The sequence below is a fragment of the Triturus cristatus genome, chromosome 8 (assembly GCF_964204655.1).
Source record: "Triturus cristatus chromosome 8, aTriCri1.1, whole genome shotgun sequence".
NCBI classification, from domain to species: Eukaryota; Metazoa; Chordata; class Amphibia; order Caudata; family Salamandridae; genus Triturus; species Triturus cristatus.
In genome coordinates, this window is record NC_140591.1 from 464,484,600 (window position 1) to 464,503,190 (window position 18,591).

Sequence of the window (18,591 nt, forward strand, 5' to 3'; positions counted from 1 at the left end):
TGTCCTCATTAATTAATTAGTCCATCATTGGCATTCCCATGGGCATGAGGATGGAGGCAGAGATCTGGTGATATGTTTATTGAGGAGCATTATGAAGTCTTCATGCACCTTTTGGAATGTTTGACAGTTAATGGTCCTAATTAAAAAAGTAATGCCTTTGTTACAAAATATTGTGCCTTCATTTTGAGTGTGCAAGCCAGTACTTGGGTATTTTACTCTTGGACCCTTGCTTATAAAACCTTTACTGTTCTTCCTATCAGCATGGCTTGCTTCTGGTCATCAGCCAATCGAATTCAGCGCAATTAGAGAGAAAAGTGGTGTGTTTTGGGTCCTAGTTTACATAATGAGAGCAGTATGAGATGCACTTGGTGGTTCACAAGAACAAAGGGACAAAACTGTTTACCCACATGTAAACTTTCCAGATGCGGCTCATGTGGCATTGATGCTCTGAGTCAATTGCATCAGGACTCAGTGCTCTAAAAGGGCAGAAGCTGAGTTGCTTGTCCTTTATGTACCCTTATCTAATCCATATTAGGGTGTAGCTCCGGATGCTAATCATTAATCAGAAGTAGATTTCAGTAGAGAAAAGGTTGGAGATCTTTATTCTAGGCTATCCCACCATCAGGTTGCACAAATTCTGCTAGAGGCGTATTTTGCCTCAGAACCAGGGCTTGGTGATGGCATCATGTGATATACAGGTGACGCCTCAACATACACCTGCCTCATGAGCCCAAATAACAGCTCTATTGTGGGGCCATGCATCTTCAGCATCTATGCCAGCAGCACCTGCTATTCCACAAGCGGCAGCTGATTACTCACTGGCATTTTGGAGAGCCCAAGAAAGCATCGTAGCAGATTGAACTATCTTTTGTGGGATCCCTATGCCACCCTGATAGCTGACAACAAATTTTCATTCCAGTGTCTTCCTGATTTAGTGCGCTTCTGTAATTGTACCCAAGACATTGCCGGGTATTTATGGAGTTCACTATGATGGAGTGGCCTTGTGTGGCTGCCTGCTGCTAGAGTTTGCCCCGTTGGGTGCCTCATAAATCGGGGACTGCAGTGACACCCAAGATATTTACATCTTCTAGCATCTAGTTCCACTACTTGTACTGGCTGTAGAGCATTTACTATGATCAGGGTACTTCTGCTACTCTTTCGCTCCTCGCTCTGAGCCCTGATGACTTTTGTCCAATACTGTTTAAGTAATCTTTTTATTACGTTTTGATGTGAATACATCACCACTGCAGTCACCTTACAGCATTTATATTGTATTGTATTGTAATTGCGTTCATATAGCGCTTACTACTCCTGACTGTAGGAAGGTGGAATCTGACTACATGGTTGTCCCCACTTTCTTCCTGGTGTTTTGATGTTTTTTGACTTAGTTTGGCTGGGAACCTGCTATTCAGGTCCCCAGCCTATCTGTTTTCTCTTATAAATGTATTCCTAGTACCTTAGGTACACAACAGATTGGATGCTGAGGTGCCCTTATAAGTCCCTAGTATATGGTATACTATGTACTCAGGGCATAGGTACCCCAGAGGCCTACCAGGGGCTGAAGCATGTATTAAGGCACCCCTGGGAAGCCCTCCAAAATGACACCACAGGTCTACTACTGCAGCCTGGGGAAGGTGGAGCATGCACCCCTTACTGAGATATAGGTTCACTATATCTCACCTATCACTGCACATAGAAACCTATCAGTCACCCCTATGACAGGCCTTATCAATCCTGAAGGCAGGGTGCTTGGTTTTGTGTGAGAGGGTGCCCATATCTGGAGTAAAAAGATTTGATCACATCACTCCAGCTCTCAACTCCCTCAACTGGCTTCCCATGGAAGGGAGGTGTAATTACAAACTGGCCTGCATCACACACAAAACCCTTCACTCTCCGGCCCCTAACTACCTGTACAACAAACTGGTTAGAGCAGGTGAATCCAGAACTCTGAGAAGCTCCAACTCACTCCTTATTCCTCCGAAACTGAAAAAGAAAACCACACAATACCGATCGTTCTCTGGCAACGCTCCCAGGATGTAGAACGCTCTCCCTAGAGTCCTCAGATGCAACCCCTCCTTCTCCTGTTTCAAAAGGGACCTGAAAATCCATCTCCTTAGCAAATACTTTCCTGACCAACGTCAACTAACCTAGACTTCAATATCCGAGTTTACTCCTCTCTCTTGACATTCAAGGATAGTTGGTGACCGGACTGTGTTAACCACCTTATCTTCCATGCTGTATTTTTTTATCCCTGGTTTTGCTTCCTTACTACCTGCCTACTATGTAATGCAATTTTCCGTCTGTTTTTCTTTACAGTATGTATGTAAAGTGCTCTGATACCTACGGGTCAAGCTAGTGCTATATAAAACTTTTAAATAAATAAACATGCATGCATGAGCAGAGCCCCTCTGCAGCCTTCGGAATCTCTTCTTCTGGGTTGTCTGCGATGCAGCCTGACCATATACTCTTAAGTGCATTATAACCCAACGGTAAATGCTAACTTTGGACTGGCTGCACGGAAACATGTCGTGTTTGGTGTCAAACACCTTGGAAGCATACCTCCACACCAGTAACTGGTGTGGGAGTATGATCCCACCCTTCTAGAGGGAGAGACATAACAGCACCGGTATACCCGGTACCAGCCTAAAAGAGCCCTGGCATCAAAAAATGGATGCTGCAGCCACAGACACGAGTCTGGCCTCCTGCTGCTGACCGAAACTCCAGCAGGGGAGGCCTGGACAATAGGTTTCCTGTCACAGGCCTTAGTGGATTAGGGATGGGTGGGAGCCCTCCAGGAGTGCTATGAAGTCCTGCACTGGGGGCACATTTGGTGTCCCTGTGCATAGTCCAGCTCAAACCGGTTGCAGGGGCTACCAGCTCCTGCTCTCACACGAAACTGGACAAAGGAAATGGGTGTAGCCACCCCTCTTTCCAAACCCTCCCATAGGTGGGTCCCGAGTTAGTCCAACCCCTTCCTTGGATATAAAGAAGGAATCTCTGTAACCAGAATTTTAGATATCCCTGGACGAAACTCTGAAACTGAATCCTGGAACTTCGACGATCTGTTCAACGTCAGATGACTGAAGAATCTCCCTTGGAGTAAAGGAGTTACTCCCCTGCTTGGCAGGCACCAAAGACGCATCTGTCTGGTCTGCATCTCCGAACCTCCCACCGGACACTTTGCAACACCAGAGGTGGATTTCCAGACTTCCCAGAGGCCGAACCGAGTCCCCAGCAAAGCTGAGACCCGTAGCCCTCGTGGGTACCGTGGAACCGGAACCCCTGGACACTGTGCACATTTGCAAGTGCATCAGCTTCCCGACGACACTCGAGGCTGTGCATTGGGTTACTTGTAGCCCAGACCCCGAGCAACTTTTGCACCGAAGATTGTGGGCCTACACTCCACGAGTGTTCCGTGAGCTCGCTCCTTGCATTCCCGCTCGAGGTCCCTTCGCGATCTCTGGTCCGTCGACTGGTGGGTCCCTGTGAAGGAAACTCTGACTTTCCTTGGGCTTCCCTGGTTTCTCCAGACGTGCCCACAATCCTCCTAGCTGGGGGAGTCACTCGGACCTTGCTCGTCCGCACCGAAGCATCTTTCTCCTTTCTGCGTGGGTTGTTGATGCCAAGGCTTGTTGTGTCCAATCCGGGCACCGAGGCTGCAGCACTCGACATCCTTCATGGAACAGCTCGAATCCAGGTCCTGGTCATCCTCGATGCCTCCTGGACCTCGTGGCTGAAGAGTCAAGCTTCACCTTCTTCACCTGAAAACACCCGACATCGGTGGGCATTTGTCTATCGTGCCCCTGGTCATTGGCAAGTGACCCAGACTCTGTCCCCTCTGCTTTCAGGTTCTTCACATCTCCGATCCAGGCTTGGATCTCTTCAGACACTTCGCATCTTCCCGGCAGCAGCACTTCTTCGCCAGCGGCCATTGAAAACGACGACGTGGCCCGACACCATTTGACACCTATGCGCCCGGCTTCCCTGGGTGAGGTAACTTGAGTATTCCGGTGCTCCCGTGGGTGTTGACCCTAGAACTGTCTAAGTCCAAGAGGGTGTGGTCCTAGTCCATTCCTAAGTGTCCTTTAACTCTAAAAATCTAACGGCGACTTTCCCAATAGAAGCTAACGGGAGCTCGCGGCTGTGTTCTCACACTGCACCCCGTGGGTCTCCTGTGTCACTACCTTGGGTGGTCCCTTGGGGTCCCAGCGATTCTACAGGTTCTAGGCCTTGTGTCTAGTTAAGTTGTGGTTCTTATACCACTTTTTTAGTATATGATTTGGTCCGCCCCTAGGGCCTACCGTGTATTGTGCTACTTTACTGTAGTATTTTGAAGTGTAACTTATGTGCTTTTGCCTCTAGCCTCATAAGGAGACTAGAGGGGTGTGTTTAGTAATAAATACATATATTTTATATATATACCAGGTGTGGTCTCCTTTCATTTAGCCACTCAAGAGATTATAGATTGGTAAAACAAGCTGCTTTACATTCCTTCAAGACTTAGCCTGAAGGCTGCTCTCCATAGCTACCACTAGGATAGCTTTCAATAAAGGTTGTCTTTAACCTATCATCAATACGGGGTTGTTTGGACTGGTGCAAGGTGCCCACTATAATTAGTGGACAGCATATACCAGGCCAACTTCTCACATTGATGTGCAGCGTGTGGGATTCCAGTTTGCTATCGTTTTACCAGATAATCTCAATTGAGTGACTAACTGAAAACCACTAAAGGTACCTAAGGTACATATAAAACAAGCTTAAAATTCAGTAAGTTCTACTGAACTTAGAGTTGTGTGTCAAGGGCTTAGCACACCCTTTCCACAACTCAAGAGAGTTTAGTAGGCCACACTAGAGTAGGTAGTGCATACACCACACCTCACTAGTAATGTCTTCAAGGCCAGGAACCAGTGGGTCCCTGCCAGAAGCCAGTGGGCTTCTAGCCTCCAAGTATGACAAACTCCCATTCTTGGAATAGAGAGCATTGTGTAGTACTAGGAAGTTGAAGACAGGCAAGCGTGCAAACACCCAACGCCTCATAGAGGTACTCCTCCTAGATGATCTAAGAAAGACCTCAGGGTCTGATGGGGTAGGTAGAGTGGGGGGGCAGCTGATGAGGAAGGGCCTAGGGGTTCAGACACCCCTGACCTGACCTCTGGAGCTGGCCAGGAGGATGACAATGATCCTGACCTGGAAAATGCAACTCCTCCTGAAGATGAGGAAGGTGGCCATGATGGCCCTCTCTTTACTCCACCAGGAAGAGTTGGGAGTGTGCCTAGAAGGTCCAGATCTCCTTCTCAGGAGTCTAACCATTCTGACACCTCCATAGGGTCTTCTGTCTCCTCTCATAGGAGGAAAAACTCTCAGGAGAGGAGGGAGAGACTGCTCCAGTATGAAGAAGCTCAGCTTAAGATTAGGAGAGAGCAGATAGACCTAGAAAGGGAGTCCCTGGGGCTCCATAGAGCTAGACAAAAGATGGGACTAGAGTCCCATGGTGGCAGCAACATCCCTATTGTTAGGGAGAGGTCTCATGACCATAGAAACCTAAACAAGATTGTCCCTCCCTACCAGAGTGGGGATGACATCTACAAATGGATTACTGCACAGGAAAGGGTCTGTAATTCCAGAGGGTCCCCCAGGAGCAGTGGGCAGCAATCTTGTGGCTCTCCTTTGCAAAGGCAGAGATAAGCTCCTCACTGTTAGAGAGGAGGATGCTGATGATTACTCCAGTCTGAAAAGTGCATTGATTGAAGGGTTTGACCTAACCCCTGAACAATATTGGTTAAAGTTCAGAGATACCCAAAAGGCACAAAATCAAGACTGGGTGGACTTTGTAGATTGTGCTACTAAGGCTCTGGAAGGTTGGATACATGGCAGCAAAGTGCATGACTTTTTAGGGTTGTACACTTTGATTATGAGGGAGCAGATCCTTAATAATTGTCAAAACCAGCTTTTACACCAGTACCTGCTGGACTCTGATCTGACCTCTCCCCAAGAATTGGGAAAGAAGGCAGACAAATGGGTCAGAACCAGGGTAAGACCAAAGAATCAGGGTGGTGACCAAAAGAAAGATTCTACCAAGTCCCAAGAGAAAGGTGGGGATAAATCTAAAGCTAAGTCCCCTACAGGGGCCCAAAAGTACTCTTCTGGGGGTGGGTCCCAAACCCCTTCCTCTCCTGAAAAGAAACCATATTACCATGTTTGCAAAAAGCCTGGGCACTGGAAAACTGATCCCAGTTGCCCCAGGATTGGCAATAAAGAAAATGTTCCTCCAACTAATACTACCACTCCTCCTGGTATTACTAGTAGTAAACCCCCAGGCGGTAGTATTGCACCCAAAAAGTTAGGTGCATTCTCATGGGGAACAGAGGTGGGCCCTAGTTTAGACAGGTCCCCTTCACAAGCCTCCTTAGTCTGTGATGGTGGCATGGGATTTGATACTTTTACTGTGGGTCCCAATCCTTTGGACAAGTACAGACAGGAGCCCTTAATCAATGGTCAAAAAGCTTTGGCATCCAGGGACACAGGGGCTAGTGTCACCATGGTGACAGGGAAACTAGCCCCCCTCAACAGCTTTTACCTGAGTTCAAATACCAGGTGACCAACATAGATGGTATCAGGACAGATCATCCCATGGCCATAGTCAATCTCAGCTGGGGATGGGTCACTGGCCCAAAGAGAGTGGCAGTGTCCCCAAACTTGCCTGTAGATTGCCTGTTGGGCAATGATCTAGAAATATCAGCCCGGGCTGAAGTTGGAATCCAGGCCCATTTAAGAATGTTAGGACTCCCTGAGAGAGGTGGTGGGGCTGTGATGGCCACAGCCCAACCCCAGAGAAATTTTGGGGTGATGGAGCCTGAAAGAATGGCCCACACTCCTCCACAAGAGAGCACAAGGGTTGAAGAAAAGTCTTCTTCCCCCCAGACTATAGGTAAGGGTCAGCCTCCTCAGGGAACTGATCCTACCCCTAGTGAAGGAACTGCCCCAGAGGTAGCAGGCCTGTCCTGGCAACCCCTCTGGTGGCAGGGGACCCTTCCAAGGTGGTACCCAGTCTGGAGCAGGTAACCTGCCCCTCTTTACCCTGCCTCGGTAAGCCCAGGGCTGCAGAGGGCAGGGAGGTCATGGGGCCACTGTCCAGAAGACCCCCCCCCGCCATCGGCAGATTAGGGGCACCCAGTCTAGTAGCCCTAGCCAGGTGAAAATTCCTCAACCCCCTGAGGGATCCCCCATACCCTATTGTAGGGACCTCCCCCAGAAGGACTCTGTTGGGCAAGGGCAAACCTGGAACTAAAAGGTTCCCAACCTGCCATGTCCCTCCAGTGTTCCACCCAAAGGGACCCAACCCCCAGCTGTAGGCAGCCAAAGGTTGACCCTTAAAGCAAAGTGCAACTCAGTCATGGAAAGAGAGGCATACATGGTGACCAGTGATCTGAGTAAGCTGAGACCAACTTTATTAGGACCTCATTTCCCCACTCAGACACCTCACCAGCCTTTTACTTTACTAAAACACACCACAGGTAGTAATTCCCCATGGTGGAGATGCTCTCATACCCTTAGGGTGAGGGATAGCTTAGTGGACCATAAGACAGGGGGTAACCATGCTAGTGCAGGTACTTCATTATATGGCCACTTAGTCAATAAAGGGTCAACTGGCCAAGGTTAGCCTTATCTCCTTTTGTTTGGGGGTTATGTAGGAAGGTGGAATCTGACTACATGGTTGCCCCTACTTTTATCCTGGTGTTTTGATGGTTTTTGACTTAGTTTGGCTGGAAACCTGCTATTCAGGACTCCAGCCTATCTGCTTTCTCTTATAAATTGATTCCTAATACCTTAGGTACACAACAGATTGGATGCTGAGGTGCCCTTATAAGTCCCTAGTTTATGGTATACTATGTACCCAGGGCATAGGTACCCCAGGGGCCTACCAGGGGCTGAAGCATGTAGTATGCCACCCCTGGGAAGCCCTCCAAAATGACACCACAGGTCTGCTACTGCAGCCTGGGAAAGGTGGTGCATGCACCCCTTACTGAGATATAGGTTCACTATATCTCACCTATCACTGCACATAGAAACCTATCAGTCACCCCTATGGCAGGCCTTATCAATCCTGAAGGCAGGGTGCTTGGTTTTGTGTGAGAGGGTGCCCATGCATGAGCAGAGCCCCTCTGCAGCTTTCGGAATCTCTTCTGCGGGGTGGTCTGTGATGCAGCCTGACCATATACTCTTAAGTGCATTATAACCCAACGGTAAATGCTAACTTTGGACTGGCTGCACAGAAACATGTCATGTTTGGTGTCAAACACCTTGGAATCATACCCCCACACCAGTAAGAAGGAGAGACATGACAGCACCGGTATACCCGGTACCCGCTTAAAAGAGCCCTGGCATCACAAGATGGATGCTGCAGCCACAGACACAAGTCTGGCATCCTGCTGCTGACCGAAACTCCGGCAGGTGAGGCCTGGAAAATAGGTTTCCTGTCACAGGGAGGTGTTACCACTTCCCAGACAGGCCTTAGTGGATTAGGGCTGGGTGGGAGCCATCCAGGAGTGCTTTGAAGTCCGGCACTGGGGGCACATTTGGTGTCCCTGTGCATAGTCCAGCTCAAACTGGTTGCAGGGGCTACCAGCCCCTCCTCTGGCGCGAAACTGGACAAAGGAAATGGGTGTAGCCACCCCTCTTTCCAAACCCTCCCATAGGTGGGTCCCCTGAGTTAGTCCAACCCCTTCCTTGGGTATAAAGAAGGAACCAATGTAACGAGAATTTTAGATATCCCTGGACGAAACTCTGAAACTGAATCCTGGAACTTCGACGATCTGTTCACCGCCAGATGACTGAAGAATCTCCCTTGGAGTAAAGGAGTTACTCCCCTGCTTGGCAGACACCAAAGGCGCATATATCCGGTCTGCATCTCCGAAGCTTCCGCCGGACGCTGAAGACTTTGCAACACCAGAAGTGGATTTCCAGACTTCCCAGAGGCAGAACCGAGTCCCCAGCAAAGCTGAGACCCGTAGCCCTAATGGAGACCGTGGAACCAAAACCCCTGGACACCACGCACATTTGCAAGTGCATCAGCTTCCCGACGACTCTCGAGGCTGTGCATTGGTTACTTGTAGCCCAGACCACGAGCACCTTTTGCAACGAAGATTGTGGGCCTACACTCCACGAGTGTTCCGTGAGCCCGCTCCTTGCATTCCCGCTCGAGGTCCCTTCGCGATCCCTGGTCCGTCGACTGGTGGGTCACTGTGAAGCGGTAACTCAATCAATCAATCATAGCATTTGTAAAGCGCACTACATACCCGTGAGGGTCTCAAGGCGCTAGGGGGGTGGGGGGGAAGCTGCTACTGTTCGAAAAGCCAGGTCTTGAGAAGTCTCCTGAAGGTAAGAAGGTATTCGGTCTGCCGCAGGCGGATGGGGAGGGTGTTCCAAGTCTTGGCGTCAAGGTGGGAGAATGATCTGCCGCCGGCGGTCACTCTTTGGATGCGGGGGACTGTGGCGAGGGCGCGGTCTGCGGAGCGGAGCTGGCGGGTGGGGGTGTAGAGGCTGAGTCGGCTGTTGAGGTACGCTGGTCTGGTGTTGTGGAGTGCCTTGTGTGCGTGGGTGAGGAGTTTGAAGGTTAGCCTCTTGTTGACAGGGAGCCAGTGCGGGTCTCTCAGGTGGGGTGTGATGTGGCTGCGGCGAGGGATGTCGAGGATCAGGCGTGCGGAGGCGTTCTGGATGTGTTGGAGCTGTTTCAGGAGTTTGGCCGGGGCTCCTGCGTAGAGTGCGTTTCCGTAGTCCAGTCTACTGCTGACGAGGGCCTGGGTGACCGTCCTTCTTGTTTCGGTGGGGATCCACTTGAAGATCCTGCGAAGCATGCGGAGGGTGTTGAAGCAGGAGGAGGAGACGGCGTTGACCTGCTTCGTCATGGAGAGGGTAGAGTCGAGGATGACCCCTAGGTTGCGTGCGTGGTCGGTGGGTGTAGGGGGTGCACCTAGTGCAGTCGGCCACCAGAAGTTGTCCCAGGCCAAGGGGGTGGATCTGAGGATGAGGACCTCCGTCTTGTCCAAGTTCAGCTTCAGTCGGCTGTTCCTCATCCAGTCGGCGACGGCCTTCATTCCTTCGTGGAGGTTGGTTTTGGCGGTGTGGGGGTCTTTGGTGAGGGAGAGGATCAGCTGGGTGTCGTCGGCGTAGGAGATGTTGAGGTCGTGCTGTCGTGCGACGTGGGCGAGCGGTGCCATGTAGACGTTGAACAAAGTTGGGCTGAGGGATGAGCCTTGGGGTACGCCGCAGATGATCCCGGTGGCTTCGGAGCGGAAGGGGGGGGGGGGAGGCGGACGCTCGGTGTTCTGCCGGAGAGGAAGGAGGAGGTCCAGTCCAGGGCCTTCTCTTGGATTCCGGCGTTGTAGAGGCGTGTTCGTAGTGTGCGGTGGCAGACCGTGTTGAAGGCGGCTGACAGGTCCAGGAGGATGAGGGCCGCGGTTTCTCCGTTGTCAAGCAGGGTCCTGATGTCATCAGTGGCGGCGATGACGGCAGTTTGGGTGCTGTGGTTGCTGCGGAACCCGGACTGGGACATGTCCAGGATGCTGTTCTCCTCGAGGAAGCTGGTCAGTTGCTTGTTGACAGCCTTTTCGATGACCTTTGCCTTGAACGGGAGCAGAGAGATGGGTCGGGAAAGTACTTGAGGTCCTTGGGGTCCGACTTGGGTTTCTTGAGTAAGGCGTTGTTCTCTGCGTGCTTCCAGCTCTCCGGGAAGGTCGCTGTCTCGAAGGAGATGTTGATGGTTTTCCGGAGATGGGGTGCGATGGTGCTACTGGTTTTGTTGAAGATGTGGTGTGGGCAGGGGTCTTCCGGGGTTCCGGAGTGGATGGTGTTCATGATCTTGATGGTGTCGTTGTCGTTGATGTTGGTCCAGGAGAGCAGACGGTTGGTGCGGGTGGTGGTCTTGGGAGCGGGGGTCTCAGTGGTTGCTGGGGTGGTGACGGCATCGAAGCTGACGTGGATGTCTGCGATCTTGCGATAGAAGAAGGTGGCCAGCGAGTCGCACAGGTCTTGTGAAGGTGGGATGTCATTGGTGTTGGAGCTGGGGTTGGAGAGTTCCTTCACGATGTTGAAGAGCTCTTTGCTGTTGTGTGCGTTGTTGTCTGGGTGGTCTTTGAAGGAGGTCCTTTTGGCGGATCTGATGAGGTGGTGGTGTCTGCGGGTGGCGTTCTTGTGGGCTGTGTAGCTTTCCGGTGTTCGTTCACGGATCCAGTTTTTTTCGAGTTTTCGGCAGGTTTGCTTGGAGTCCTGTAGGTCTTCGGTGAACCAGCTGGCTTTCTTGTTGGTGTGGGTGTTGGAGGGCTTCTTGAGCGGGGCAAGGGTGTTGGCGCAGTCGTTGATCCACTGTCTGAGGTTACAGGCTGCGGCGTCGGGGGTCGGTCGGGTCTGCGGGTTGGCTCTGGGCGAGGGTGGTGGTTAGCTGGTCTTCGGCGACTTTGCTCCAGCGGCGACGAGGCATCTGCTGGGTGCGGTGGTATGTGGTGGGTTTCCGGAAGGTGAAGTGGATGCAGCGGTGGTCGGTCCAGTGGAATTCGGTGGTGCGGTTGAAGAAGACGTGGGAGCTTGCTGAGAAGATGGGGTCAAGCGTGCGACCGGCGGAGTGGGTGGGTGTTGTGACGAATTGTCTGAGTCCAAGGTTGTCGATCAGGGTGGTGGAGTTGGTGTCGTTGTTGTTCTCGAGGTGGAAGTTCAGGGTAGTCCGTGGAGGCGAGGGCGTGTGTGCTGATGAAGTCGGCGAAGGAGTCGCTGAACTGCGGTCGGGGTCTGGGGGTTCTGTAGACGAGGGTACCTCTGAGGGTGGTGTTGGGGTCGGTGTGGATCTGGAAGTGCAGATATTCAGCGGTGCTGATGGTGTCGTCGGTGTATATCGAGACTTTGAGAGTGTTCCTGTGGACGATGGCAATTCCTCCTCCTACTCTGTTGGTGCGGTCCTTGCGGGTGATCTTGTAGCCTTCCGGGATGGCTATGGCGATGTCGGGTGCAGAGGAGGGGTTCAGCCAGGTCTCCGTCAGGAAGGCGACGTCTGGGGCGTTGGTGTCGAGTAGGTCCCAGAGTTCGACGGCGTGTTTGCGGGCGAGCGGGTGTTGAGCAGGATGCATCTGAGGAAGTTGGGTTCTTCGGTAGGTGGGTTGACGGGCCGGATGCTTGTGAAGCTGCAGTTCCGGCAGGAGAAGGGTCCTTGGTTGCGCTTCGGGGCGGCCAGGCAGCAGGTGTGTGATCGTCCAGCGTTGAGTGCGTGGAGAGCGCTGGAGTTATAGCGGAGTCGGGCGTCGTGGTGTTCGCGAGGGCCAGGGGTTCTGGCGCTGAGCGCGGTCCAGGCGCAGACGGGCTTGCATTAGGCGCGCCCGCTGAGCACGTCTGCTGCGTGGCCTCCATATGAGGGGATGTAGAAGGGAGGAGCAGCTGGGAGCAGGGCGGCGAATGGGAAAGCAGGGGGCGGGGACGCAGCGGCGAGAGAAACGAAGGGGGGAGCGGGCAGGGGTAATGGAAGGCAAAAATAGGGGCACAAAGGACAACAGTGCTGGTGACAAATCAAGAAACACGGGCAAGACCACAAAATTAACACAGTCCTAACGAATGGCAGAGCGGAGCAGAAAAATCAAGGACACGGGCAAGACAACAAAAAGAGACAGTCCTAACAATTGGCAGAGCAGAATGCAGGCAATAACAAGCGGGGCACGAACCAAATGCGAGCGGCAGCAGCAGCGGGCTCAGGGCACACAGGTGGGGCTGTGTGGCGGTGAGGGGAGCGACCTGCCTGCTGACTTTCCTTGGGCTTCCCTGGTAGCTCCAGACGTGTCCTCACTCCTCCTAGCTGGGAGAGTCCCTCGGACCTTGCTGGTCCGCACCAAAGCATCTTTCTCCTTTCTGCGTGGGTTGCTGATGCCAAGGCTTGTTGTGTCCAATCCGGGCACCGAAGCTGCAGCACTTTTCACCCGAAAACACCCGACATCGGTGGGCATTTGTCTATCGTGCCCCTGGTCACTGGCAAGTAACCCAGACTCTGTCCCCTCTGCTTTCAGGTTCTTCGCATCTCTGATCCAGGCTTGGATCTCTTTGGACATTTCGCATCTTCCCGGCAGCAGCACTTCTTTGCCATCGGCCATTGAAAAGGACGACGCGACCCGACACCATCTGACACCTATGCACCCGGCTTCCCTGAGTGAGGTAACTCGAGTACTCCGGTGCTCCCGTGGGTGTTGACCCTAGAACTGTCTAAGTCCAAGAGGGTCCTAGTCCATTCCTAAGTGTCCTTTAACTCTAAAAACCTAACCGCGACTTTCCCCATAGAAGCCAACGGGAGCTCGCGGCTGTGTTCTCACACTGCACACGGCCCCCGTGGGTCCCCTGTGTCACTACCTTGGGTGGTTCCTTGGGGTCCCAGCGACTCTACAGGCTCTATGTCTTGTGTCTAGTTAAGTTGTGGTTCTTATACCACTTTTTTAGTATATGGTTTGGTCTGCCCCTAGGGCCTAACGTGTATTGTGCTACTTTACTGTAATATTTTGAAGTGTAACTTATGTGCTTTTGCCTCTAGCCTCATAAAGAGACTAGAGGGGTGTGTTTAGTAATAATTACATACATTTTATATATACCTGGTGTGTTCTCCTTTCATTTAGCCACTCAAGAGAATATAGACTGGTAAAACAAGCTGCTTTACATTCCTTCAAGACTTAGCCTGAAGGCTGTTCTCCATAGCTACCACTAGGAGAGCTTTCAATAAAGGTGGTCTTTAACCTATCATCAATAAGGGGTTGTTTGGAGTGGTGCAAGGTGCCCACCATAATTAGTAGACAGCATATACCAGGCCAACTTCTCACACTGACGAGGCGTCGAATCGCTTTTTCTAAGAGTAGCACGCTGCTCCGGAACCCATAAATGATTAGTGTAGAGTTAATATAGTGAAATATGAAAGTATTTTGAGTGGTGGATATTAGTCAGTTATTTGGATTGAGAAGGATAGGGGAGGGATAGAAGAGGGAAAAAAGGTTTGCATTTATACAGCATTTGTTACCCCGAATGGGGTGTTGAAGCACTTTCTTGGCGAGTAGCACGCCACTCTGGAACCCATAAGAATGGGAGACATCGTTTACAACGAATAGTAGTTAGACAACAGCGGTCTCCTCAGAGGGCCCCCACTCGTCAGAATGTCCAAGTCACCTATGTCCTTGACTCGGGGTTTATGTCCCTTATTTCCGTGGGAGTTAGTCCTCTCCTTCACAGTATCTTTCCCAGGCTCCCCATATCTGTTGATGTTTCTTCGGGCATCTCTGGGGCTCATATTTGGGTTTCTCATGTATACAACATAGGTTCATTTCTGCCCCCCATGCTCTCGATATTGGGGCTCCCGTCTGTTGCCAAAGGCATGCAATATCTCTTTTTGCTATTACTAATCTCAGTTTGAGGAATGCCCCCTCAGCTTGTGTTTATTCCTCTGTTACCAAGTTTGTTTGGCAGGGCTCCTAATGTAGCTTGCATTTGTGTGCAGAGGAAAATACATGTTAAGAACCCAAAAGAAAAACCTCCATTCTGTCACTTGATACGATGTCATTACATTTATCCTTGTGCCACTGAATCAAAGACTAAATTCAGTGTTATCAACATAGTAAGTTAAATGAATCCCTTTGTGACTAATAAGTCCTATTAAAGACCTGGTAAATACATTAAAGAAAAGGAGAAACAACGCCGAATCTTGAGAAAACTGGCATATGATGGGCAGTCATATTGAGATACAGGAAAAAGGTTTGACTCACTGAGTTCTCCCTGTGATTTTTAAAACCAGGATACTTGGAAAAAGCTTTCGATACCCTGACTTGGCAGTATTTATTTGCGGTTCTCCAGCAGGTGGGGAATCGGTCCCAAACTCATGGCATACACCAGACTGCTATATACAAAACTCACACCTTGGGTTCGCATTGGACAACACATTTCAGCTACCTTCCAGGTGGCTCGCGGGATGCGCCCGTTCTCCCCTCTCCTTTTTGCCCTCGCGATAGAGCCACTAGTAATCCAACTTTCTGAGGGAGGCGAACATTGGGGTACCACATTAGCAGCACTACCCAACAGTGTGTCCCTATATGCGGACGATCTACTGATATACATATGGGATACCACAATAAACATAGCACCCCTACGGGCAACAATAGATGACTTTGGGAAGGCAACTGGGCTGAATGTCAACTGAGCAAAATCCACTTTACATCCCCTCCATCCAGACATTCCCCCACGAGTGATACGGACTGGCGTGGAACGGTGAAGCCCCAAGATACCTGGGAGTCAGACTATATCACTCCCCGAAGGACCTTTACAAAGGCAACCACTGTAGAACACTGAGGGGCTTACAGACTCAAATAAACTTCTGGCAAACTCTACCCTCGTCTCCAATAGGAAGAGTGGCCCTATCACAAATGGTAGTGGTGCCCTGTCTCCTTTACCACTTTGCTAATGTGCCCTTAATCCCCCCACAATCCTTCTTTCGAGAGCTCAATTCCCTACTAATATCTCTGATATGAGGGGCAGGACGCCGAAGGGTAGTCCTAACAACACTACAGTTATCACTTGGATCTGTAGAGCTATTCGAGAGATTACAGCCATGCCACTCAGCCAACTTAGGCTAAAGTGGGAGGAGGACTTTGGGTGTTCATTGAACAACAAAGAATGGCAGACCGCACTAGAACACCACAAGAAAGTGTCAAGGAACCAGCGCTTCAAAAACATCCAATTCCATATATTACATCGGGCGTGGGTATCTGACACCAGCGAGGCTTCAACGCTTTTATATTATGACACAATTTGGATGCCCACGCTGCCACCTCCTTAAAGCCACATTCCAACATATGTTCTAGACCTGCCCCACCATGCAACCCTACTGGGCGAAAATACACAACACACTACAAGAAATCACAGGTCTCGCGGGCCTCAACACATGGGAGGCCAGGGCATTGAGAGTCTCCAGGTGTAGGAAATATAGAAAGGTGGAAAAAAGGTTTGCATAGCTAACACTCCTCCTAGCAAAATGATGCATCGCAATCCACTGGCGCACACCTACAGGGACTCTAATAGAGGCCTGGAGATGAGCTGTAATTAAATGGGACATGGCGAAAGAAGACCCGATTAGGCTAGAAGACACATCTATTGAACCAAGTTCAGGAGTATGGTGCAAGTTTAGATATTTATCTGTGCTGTACTTTAGTAAAATGCCAAAGGGAGCGAAAGTGACACAACACCATTTGACCGGAAGTGACATCACACACCATTTGACCACCGATTTTATCATACGAGTGACCCGATGATCCATACTTAACCATTGAAGAACCTCATATTTACTGCTGATAGGCTAGCTGAAAACAGAGTGTCAATAAAGAAAGAAATCTGCACTTTCAGAGCTGTGTTTACTTTCCTATCCCGCCAATGCCTTTGTGAACCTTGAAACTAGTAGTAGCAATGGCAGTGCCAGGGCTATCAAATGGCAAGCCAGTTGTAGAAGCTTCTAGTACTAGTTGCCTCTGATCAAGGTCAATGTGTGCTTTCAGGGCACCATGGATATTTACAACTGGCAGCTTCGTTGATTTTTGTGTCATCAGTGCCAAAAGATTTCCAAATGTGAGTTGCATTTCAGGCTGGTGTAGTGGACAAGAATATCAAAACCATGAATATCTGATGGGAGTTTGACATGTAGCTCCATAGGGCATAGCTTCAACAGTCTGTGTGGGAATAAAGAGCATAGACACGGAGGATTCTTCCTCCAGAAAGCAAGACAGTTTTCTCCTGCACAAATATCCTATCCTGCAAACAATGGAAAGGTATTCTCTGCTGCGAAATGCAGTATGAACAAAACAATACTGAGAAATATGCTTATACTGCACTATTCGCTATTGATTTTCCAAAATATTATTTTGGGGAGGTTGCCCAAATATCTTATAGTTGTTTTTGAAGTTTGAGACCAGTGCAACTTGCTCAGTGAATTTAAAAATGCACAATTGATTCTCTCTTAACACAAGAACCTCAGATATAAAGCTGCTCGGTCTGCTGGCCCAATGTGTATAAAATGCAGTATTTCCCATCAATTCTTATACAACTCATTGACCAAATATTGCCCAGAAAAGGGCAGCCCTTTTTATGCAGTGTGCCATAAAGGTGAAAGGAGCTCCTGCAAGTCATTTACACTATAGTTCAGATGGCTTTGCCCCGCAGTTCGAAGTGTTATAATCATCCCCCCTCCCCCGAAGTTTGCATGTAGCTGCGTCCAGAGGTCGAAGTGGGCGAGATCTGTGGGGCACGACATGCCCACACTTTTTTTATTTCAGTAAAAACAGTTCCCTTACTTTTTGCTAAAAGAAAATCGTCCCGGGCGGTTAATCGTCGAAACAGTGGGTTCCCGCGCTCTCCGTGTGTGCGGCACATTCCACACCAAGATACCAGAGTAATCTCTGCTGGCAACCCTACTCAAGCTGCCCCTTACACTGCTCCTCCAACAGTACTACGTACAAACCAGCACCAACAAAGAAACAATACCGTCAATAAACGTACACTCACGTGCAAAATACACAGCCAACCCCAATGTTGTTTTAAAAACAATCTATTAAGTGTTTACTTGTTTCTGGAACTCACTTTTACAATTAAAATGAATGGGGAACTGATGTGCAAAAACGGGTTATTACATATTTACTTACAAGAGTTAAGTGCACAATGGCATCATAAAATAGCCAGACCAGCACCCATGTGTCTGTCGGAGAGCAGTTCTTGCCCAGGCGTCGTGCCAGCACGTAGCCCAGGGCCAGCTGTGCAGCGCAGGCCAGAAGCGACCACAGCGTCACAGATGTAAGAGCCACCATGGCACAGCAGTCGGCTTACAGACCGCCCTAAGACACTGTTCACCAGGCTCCCTTAGTTAGTGGAGGGCACCGAGGAAGAGGGCGGGGCCTATCTGGCGCCTCTGCCTGCCATAGGCAGCTGGGGGCCGCGCCCCCATGCGATTGGCTTGTGATATAGCCTCGGAGCACCAATGAAGGAGAGTCCGCCCATTGGGCTCCCTGAGTGGAGGTGTAAGGACGTTCGCTATTCTCCTCCTTCGTGTGTTCAGATGGCTGTAGTGTTACCTTAGTAGGGGTCCGCTGGCAAACCCGACCGAAAAATGATTTACTTGTTGTATAGATTATAGTTCAGTATTTGGAGAGGAGATGTGTTTAGAGAGCTGTAAATTGGAACACGGGAAAACAGGTTAGAATCACTGCCTCGGCTCAACATTCTTTCCGGGCAAATCACTTATCTCCGCCGCGTACCCAAAAAGGGGTAAATGGGCTACATTGTTTCTGTGCAAAGCAATCTTATTCTTAAGGCCACGTTAGGTGAAAGGGGGTGCAGCACAGAGCACTGACACAGTTGTATGCGTGAAAAAGGTCGCTTTATTGAAACAGGTGAGGATTGTAATGTAGTGCTCTCCCCTATGTTACACAGAAGACGCTACACGTGTCTGAGGTAAAGGGGATTTTATTAACCAAATGCAACCTCTGTGCAGGAGCACCGGTTCGGAGCTCCGATCGTGTTTGAATCGGCGCGCTAATCTCGATTCCA

General features: G+C 50.2%; 1 protein-coding gene across 1 annotated transcript in view; it reads right to left on the reverse strand.

Moving 5' to 3' along the window:
- EBPL (EBP like) overlaps positions 1 to 17,912 on the reverse strand; it is a 104,857-nt gene extending 86,945 nt beyond the window's left edge. Inside the window, exon 1 of the mRNA XM_085621923.1 lies at positions 17,691 to 17,912. Within this exon, the coding sequence (XP_085478049.1) occupies positions 17,691 to 17,852 (162 nt within the window). The 5' untranslated portion in view covers positions 17,853 to 17,912. The remainder of the gene's footprint in view (positions 1 to 17,690) is intronic.
- Between the last annotated feature and the right edge of the window lie 679 nt (positions 17,913 to 18,591).